General features: G+C 40.4%; 2 protein-coding genes across 2 annotated transcripts in view; one reads left to right on the forward strand and one right to left on the reverse strand.

The window, feature by feature from the left end:
• Positions 1 to 1,420: 1,420 nt before the first annotated feature.
• htr1ab (5-hydroxytryptamine (serotonin) receptor 1A b) lies at positions 1,421 to 3,022 on the reverse strand. The gene has a single exon (XM_005725538.1). The coding sequence runs from the start codon at positions 2,905 to 2,907 to the stop codon at positions 1,657 to 1,659; it is 1,251 nt and encodes a 416-aa protein (XP_005725595.1). The 5' UTR covers positions 2,908 to 3,022; the 3' UTR covers positions 1,421 to 1,656.
• LOC102191985 (E3 ubiquitin-protein ligase RNF180-like) overlaps positions 2,923 to 7,128 on the forward strand; it is a 21,363-nt gene continuing 17,157 nt past the window's right edge. The window contains exon 1 of the mRNA XM_005725652.1: positions 2,923 to 3,018. Within this exon, the coding sequence (XP_005725709.1) occupies positions 2,923 to 3,018 (96 nt within the window). The remainder of the gene's footprint in view (positions 3,019 to 7,128) is intronic.

A 7,128-nucleotide genomic window follows, 5' to 3' on the forward strand; every position in this document is an offset into this window, starting at 1 on the left:
CAAAAAGCTCCCACACACACACACCTCAGTGGAATGGTGAAAAACATTTTTTCAGACTGCAATAAGGAAGCTTTTGTTTCACTCTGAACACTGATGTAACACCCATACATGCATGACACGACATGATCAGAATGCAGGTGGCGCTCATAAGGAACCATCTCAGGACTCAGGAGTCTGTGTGAAGATGCTGTGCGGAGGGTGACATGCTTCAAATGCAAGGGATTAGATCCTGTAAGGAAGTGAGGTGCTTTTTTGACAGATTTAAATGCACAGCTGCCCCTTTAAATTTAAGATCACTTTCCTCTTTAATGCCTGCAAGATCACATTTCAGTTTAATTCATTCCTGCTCTTGTAGAAAGAAATTCTCTAATTAGAGACACTCTTTCATCCATTTAAATAATCTCATTATATTTAGCATTAATTTATGGCCACATTTCCCAGAAATTCAGTTTCATCTAAATAATTTCCTCTGGGATTGATGTTAATACAGTATTCTAATTCTGATTTAAGATTTCTTTTTTTTAATTTAATAAACACCAAAATGGCATGACTCTGTAATGAGTCGGCCTCCAACAGGTCAGCAGTGGATGGAGAGGTAATTTAGTCATATTCAGACAGACGGATTTAAAAAATAAATAAATCCACATGTGGAAGCTGCACAGTCACATCCTTAACTGTTGACGCTTCTGCTGGGAAAAGTGTCTCGTTATGCACCTTGCTTGAGGGCACTGCAGTAGATATTTAATGCCATCATTTGCATGCGCATGCATGGTAGTTTATAGAAGCTGGGTGACGGGTTATCACCAGAGACAATGACAATCCTTCAGAAGTTGAAGGTTATGTTATTGTGACTAAATCCCTTTCTGTTTTGCTAATTGCCACATTATTGTATCCATTATTATTGTATCCATTATTATTGTATCAATTATTATTGCATCCATTATTAACGTATGTAATTACTTATGGTGTAGCAGATAGATAGATACATGTCATTGTCTATAATTTAATGTCCAAAAAATTGTCGTCTTAGTTTTTTAATTTGTTTTTTATTTTACTGGGGTTTTTTTTTTAAATTCAATTAACAGACCCCACAAAATGCTTCATATTCTTCTTCTTTCTTATTTTTTATACAGTAACATATTACAACAACCATCGCCTCAATGTTGTAATGTAAACCATCGGATTAAAATAACCCTAAAATTTCGACTGGCACCTGAGGAAAGCATCAAATTTCTAAAAGAAACACTATATTATTGATTTTTTTGCCTAGTTAAAATGTTATTTTTTAATTTTAAATATTCACAGCTTAGCTACTGGAAACGTGGATTCACAGTTTCAATTCAATAAATTCTTCCTGGCGCAGAATTTAAAAGTGTTAAAATAATGACTTCAGGGGGAAAAGTATTAAAAAGTTGTTTTTTTTATTGGACATCAAAGAACAGGATGAGCAACACGGAGCTTGAATCAAACGATCACAGCTTTATCTATGCATAGGCTATAGACATCTCTGGAGATATTTAACGATGGTGATGAGCGGCAATAATCATTGTGAGCCCTCAGTTGTTGTTTGAGAACAATCTGTTCGCAGGCTGTTGGTCTCTTTTTCACCTGGATGTCTCCAGATCAGCCCTCAGTGATCCGGTGAGTCTTGAACCATCACGGTCTGCAAAAGTGACACTTGATGATTTTCTTGAAAGCGCTCTGAAAATCTTTGTTGAAGTACGCGTAAATGATGGGGTTCAGTAAAGAGTTGGAGTAGCCCAGCCAGTTAATGACATCCTCTAGCCAGCGGGGCATGTAGCACGACTCCTGGCAGAAAGGCATGACCAGGGCGACGATGAAGAAAGGCAGCCAGCACAGGATGAAGGTGCCCATGATGATGCCCAAAGTCTTCACCGTTTTGCGCTCCCGTGCCAGTGCGATCTTCCTCTTCGCCTCCGTCGCTTTCTCGTGCCTGCTCTCGAAGAGCGGCACGGAGCTCGGGGTGTTGGGCAGCGGCAGGTTGCCTTTGGAGTTGCTGTGAACTTCGATGATCTCCAGAGACTCGCCATCTTCGGCGTGTCTCACCGCGCCGTTGACACTCGGCACCGGCCGGGGCTCCACGCTCCTTTTCCAGCTCTTGCCCTGTGCATCTCCTTGGATCTTTTTATGGAAGAGCGCGGGAGAGAGCGCCAGGCAGGAGTCGGACACTTTCTTTTTCTCCGTTTTACGCACCGTCCTCCTGATGCGGAAACGGGCAGCTTTGAATATCCGCCCGTATAAAACCAGCATCAGAGTTAGCGGGATGTAAAAAGCCCCGAAAGTGGAGTATATTGTGTACCAGGGGTCTTGCCTTATCTTACACTGCTTGGGGTTCGCCCTGTCCTCTGCCATGCTGCTGGGCTGGGAGCGCATGATCAGCATAGGCGGCACGGAGATGGAGAACCCCACTAGCCAAGTGACGCTGATGAGGACCGCGGCTCTCCTCGGAGTCCTCTTCTTCATATAGTCTATGGGCTCGGTTATGGCCCAGTATCTGTCCAGAGCGATGGCGCACAGGTGCAGGATGGACGACGTGCAGCATAGCACATCCAGAGAGATGAAGATGTCGCACGGAATCTGCCCGAGAGTCCACCGATTCAAAACCTGGTAGAGCGCCGCCATGGGCAGCACCAGCACCGACACCATCAGGTCCGTGACGGCAAGAGAGCCGATCAGATAGTTGGCGACATTCTGGAGAGAGCGCTCCAGCGCGATTGCTGCAACCACGCACGCGTTCCCAAATATTGCGCACAGGATGAGCGCGCCGAGCAGGAAGGATGTGACCACTTGGTAGCTGAGTTTCACCTCCTCGTCTTCTGGTTTTGGGGCTTTGTTTGAAGAGTTGTCGAGTTGAAGCCAGGCGGTCGTGTTGTTTGTGCCCTCCATCGTTGGGCCACTTCGATGCGACTGGAGAGGTTCTACTCTGCAGAGCGCATGGCACGGGAACACCAAGAGCGCATAGCGGTCAGCTGGTCTGCCGAGAAGTGCAGAGAGGCTGTAAACTGCGAGTGTTGGCTGCTGACGGAGAATGATGCTGCGGTTTTATACCGGTGATGGAAAATGCGTCATTTCTGTGTGAGGCTGTAACAGAGGCATGGTTATGTCTGTTTAGTCCACAGCGCAGGCAGTGAAGATGTAGGAGCTGTGAAAAAAACACAGTAGTTTCTTTCTACTCCGTGGTCTCCAGACTGCAAGTGGATTAAGATTTATTTATTTATTTATTTATTTATTTATTTATTTATTTATTTAATTATGTAAACTTTATTGAAAAAGTGGATTTGCTCATTTTTGAATGGCCTAAAATTAAAATAATTTTTTAATTTAAAACTATTTCAGTTATTGTTTCAACTCAATATGAGTTGATATGAAATATGTTTTTCTTCCCGTGTATTTCATTTGTGGCAGTCGTCTGCTTTTAGCACCACGATCAGCGCAGTGCAGTCAATCTGAGATGTCACACTGCCACCCGGCGTTGATTCACTGTCACAACACATAAACAATTATTACATTTTTGTTATCTTAAGCTTCAAACGCCTTCAAAGTAAAATAAAATAAAATAATTAAAAAGTTTGGCCATTGTGCCAGATTGCTGTATTATTATGACACTGTATTATTTTCATTCAGTTGTTCAATGTTAAAAACCAAAAAACGTCAAGAACAATATAAAAAGTACTGCTTTGCTGCACCTCCGAGTAAACGAGCTTTAATGAGAGCCTAAAATCTTTGAGTAATTCCATATTGTTTCCTCTATTTGATTTGGAAAAAATTATGCTATCAATTTAAATAAATATTTAAAAGTCATGAAAGTTTAGCAGGATCTGTGACAGACATAAACATTGGACAACCAAACAACTTTAACAGGGGGGCATTTTCCCTACATCACTTTTCTGTTACATTAAAGGCAAAATTAACTTTTATCTTAAGTATCTTTTATGTGTGCTGTTGCACTTACACACTTTGTCCACAAATCAGAGGTTATAAACTCAGATGCACAACCGCAAAATTACATGCAAAACTGGAGTGCAGGATGAGTTCCTGTATAATTAATAAACTCATACATTGTGTCATCTGTGTCACAGGTTATACAATGTCAAGTATAAACAAGGATAAACATCCTGCTTCAAATCATAAATGGCCTGCATTAGTATACAACCATTTGCACTCACTGGCCATTTTATTAGGAATACACATGGCAGGAACTTGATGCTTTTACCCATGCAGACATGGTCAAGGTGACCACCTGAAGGTCAAACTGAGCATCAGAATGGGCAATAAATGCAATTTAAGTAACTGTGAAATGTGGAAAGGGTGTTTCTTGATCTGGTTGGTTTTGAGTATTGTAGGTTTATGATTCTTTTGGGGTTTGAATATTGATTTATGGTAAAGCTTTCTATCATTTTTTCTTTTGAGTTTGTTATTATTGCTTCTTGCTTTTTAATTTCTTTTTTATGCTAGTTCTTTGTTTGTCGCTTGATGATGTTAGGTCTCTTTCGTGCCCATTCTGTCCAAGCCTCATCTTTGTGTTTTGTCCTTATTTTTTTCTCAGGTGAAGTCAGCTTTTTCTTCATGTTTACCTTTCTGTCCTTGTGTCAGGTTTTGTGGTTTGAGTCTGTGTCTCAGTGTTAGCTTCTCTTTAATTTTGATAATCTCTTGTGTTTTGTATTAAGTTCTTCTTCCCTTGTCTATTCTTCTGTGATTAGCATCAGCTGTGCTCCGACCTGTTTCCTCTTCCTTCATTACCTGGTGTGTAGTGTGTGAATCTGTCCTTTCTTATGTTCTCCCTCTATGTTGTATCCCTCTGTTCCCTGTATTTTTAAGTTTTCCATGTGTTTTGCACCAGCCTTGCTCCATGTATGCTTTGTTCTTAAGCTGAGTTTAAGTTACTCTCCCAAGTTAGTCTCCCAAGTCCTGTGTTTCGGTCTTTACCTGTCACATAGCATTTCATTACAGTTAGCGCCAGATGAGTATTTCAGAAACTGGTGATCTACTGGAATTTTCCTGCAAAACCATGTCTAGGGTTTATAGGGTATGGTTCAAAAGAGAAAATGCTTTGTTGATGCCAGAAATCGGAGAAGAATGGCCAGACTGCTTCAAGCTGATAAGACAGTAACTCATGTAACCACTGTATGCAGAAGAGAATTTCTGAATCCAATCAAAGCTTGAAGCCAATGGTCTACATCAGCAGAACACCAGCCAGCTAAGGACAGGAAAGTGAGGTTTCAAAACTGGAAAATGCAAGACTGGAAAAACATCACCTGCTCTGTTAAGTCTTCTGCTGAGACATTCACAGGGTAGGTCAGAATTTTGCATCAACAACATGAAAGCATGGATCCATGCTGCCTTCTATTAAAGCTCTGGGCTGGTGGTGACTTATTTTCTTAGCATACTTTGAGCACTTCTAAAGGACAAAGAGGGTAGCTTAATGTGGAAAGGAGAGAAATTTTCTCAATGTGCACAAGTGGATTAATGAAGTCACCACACACGAGAACACCTGGAGTCACAGACAAGAGCAGAAATTCACCGCACTGCAGTTTTTTTAAGTCAAAAAAAGGAAACTATTTCTCAAAATCTGACTTTTATAGTTTGTATCCTCAGTCACACTCTTTCCCTCCATTGCTGCTGCAGGACTAAGCTTGATCTTTGTGTGCGCTGCAGCGTGAGCGTTTAAGTCTGTCATTACGAAACTAAGAATCTCTATGTTTTACTCATAGACGTAAAAACACATCAGTTGATTTCATCTGAGGGGACACAATGACCTTACTGGATTCCCAAGGCCAACCCATAAAAGTAACATAACACTGTGTTTAGCTGTTAAACAAAATCTGTTTTATTTTGTGATTTACAAATGAAATTGTTAAAGAATAAATTAACATCCCGCAAGTCTGGTGACTGCTTATTCCTCAGGCTCAGAGCTAAATATAGTTTGGTATTTTCGAATTATTTGTTGTTGATATTTTAATTGATCTATTTAAAATTTAGTTCAGTTCCATTTTAGTTTTTGTTTGACAATGTTGGGTTTTTAGTTTAGTATTTGTTAGTTTCTGTCTTTCCAATTATTGCTGTGTGCAATGACGTGTCATAGTTAAGATTAGTACAGGTATTATTAGAATAACACAATTTTTGAACGTGTGTCATAGTATTATAAACATCCAGAGTCTCAGTAAACTTGTCTTTCAGTGACTCATCAGGCAACTTGTAATGTTTTTTAACCAAACTAAAAATTACTTAAAGATCTGTCCTCTATATTTTCATTTTATTTTAGTTTACAAGTTCTCTTTTTTTTTTTTCAAGTCCAGATTTTATTTGTGTTTAACGAAAAATGTACTGATCTGTACAATGTAGCTTGCGTCACCAGTGTGTGTGTGTGAATGGGTGAATGACTGAATGTAGTGTAAAGCGCTTTGGGGTCCTTAGGGACTAAGTAAAGCGGCTATACAAATTCAACTCCATTTACCATGAAGTTGAAGCGACAGCAGCGGCCTTTACGGTCCTTTTTGGCCCATTAGACGTCCCGTTGAGCACTTTTCATGACGTCACCGAGCTATTTAAAGTCAAGAGAAATATTTTGTTTTCTTAGCGTAGCCGTGTTTACCTAGCAAATACGTCTGTCTTAAAGGCAGTGTTGGGGAGTAACGGAATACATGTACCGCCGTTACGTATTTAGAGTACAAAATATGAGTAACTGTATTCCGTTACAGTTACCGTTTAAAAAGGTGGTATTCAGAATACAGTTACTTTGTTGAAATAAATGGAATATGTGCTGCCACTGCTGGGTGCAGTAGCTCCACCACCCCACTAGGGGGAGGAAGCGGGTTTGTGTACTCAAGTTTCTCTAGTAAATATAGGAAAAGTTCATGGAGTCTGGCCAAGTTGATACCAGCACACAAAATATTAGCTCTGAAGTTGGCTGTACTGGAGCATGAGAAATATATGCTTTTTTACTGTTCTGCCCTCCCTGTACGTTGATGCCCAGTTTGGCAGATAGATAAACAGTTCTTCATTAGGGAGACAAATAAACCCTGCAATGAGAACTGGAAGCCTTTGCCTCTCCTTTTGAAGAACTGTTTATCTATCTGCCAAACTGAGCATCAACGTACAGGGAGGGCA

The sequence above is a fragment of the Pundamilia nyererei genome, unplaced genomic scaffold, assembly GCF_000239375.1.
Source record: "Pundamilia nyererei isolate P.nyererei 1_Seehausen unplaced genomic scaffold, PunNye1.0 scaffold00016, whole genome shotgun sequence".
Classification (NCBI taxonomy): Eukaryota; Metazoa; Chordata; class Actinopteri; order Cichliformes; family Cichlidae; genus Pundamilia; species Pundamilia nyererei.

Bases quoted from the DNA above. Each gene is read 5' to 3' on its own strand.
- htr1ab (XM_005725538.1), bottom strand. From the start codon at position 2,907: ATGGAGGGCACAAACAACACGACCGCCTGGCTTCAACTCGACAACTCT.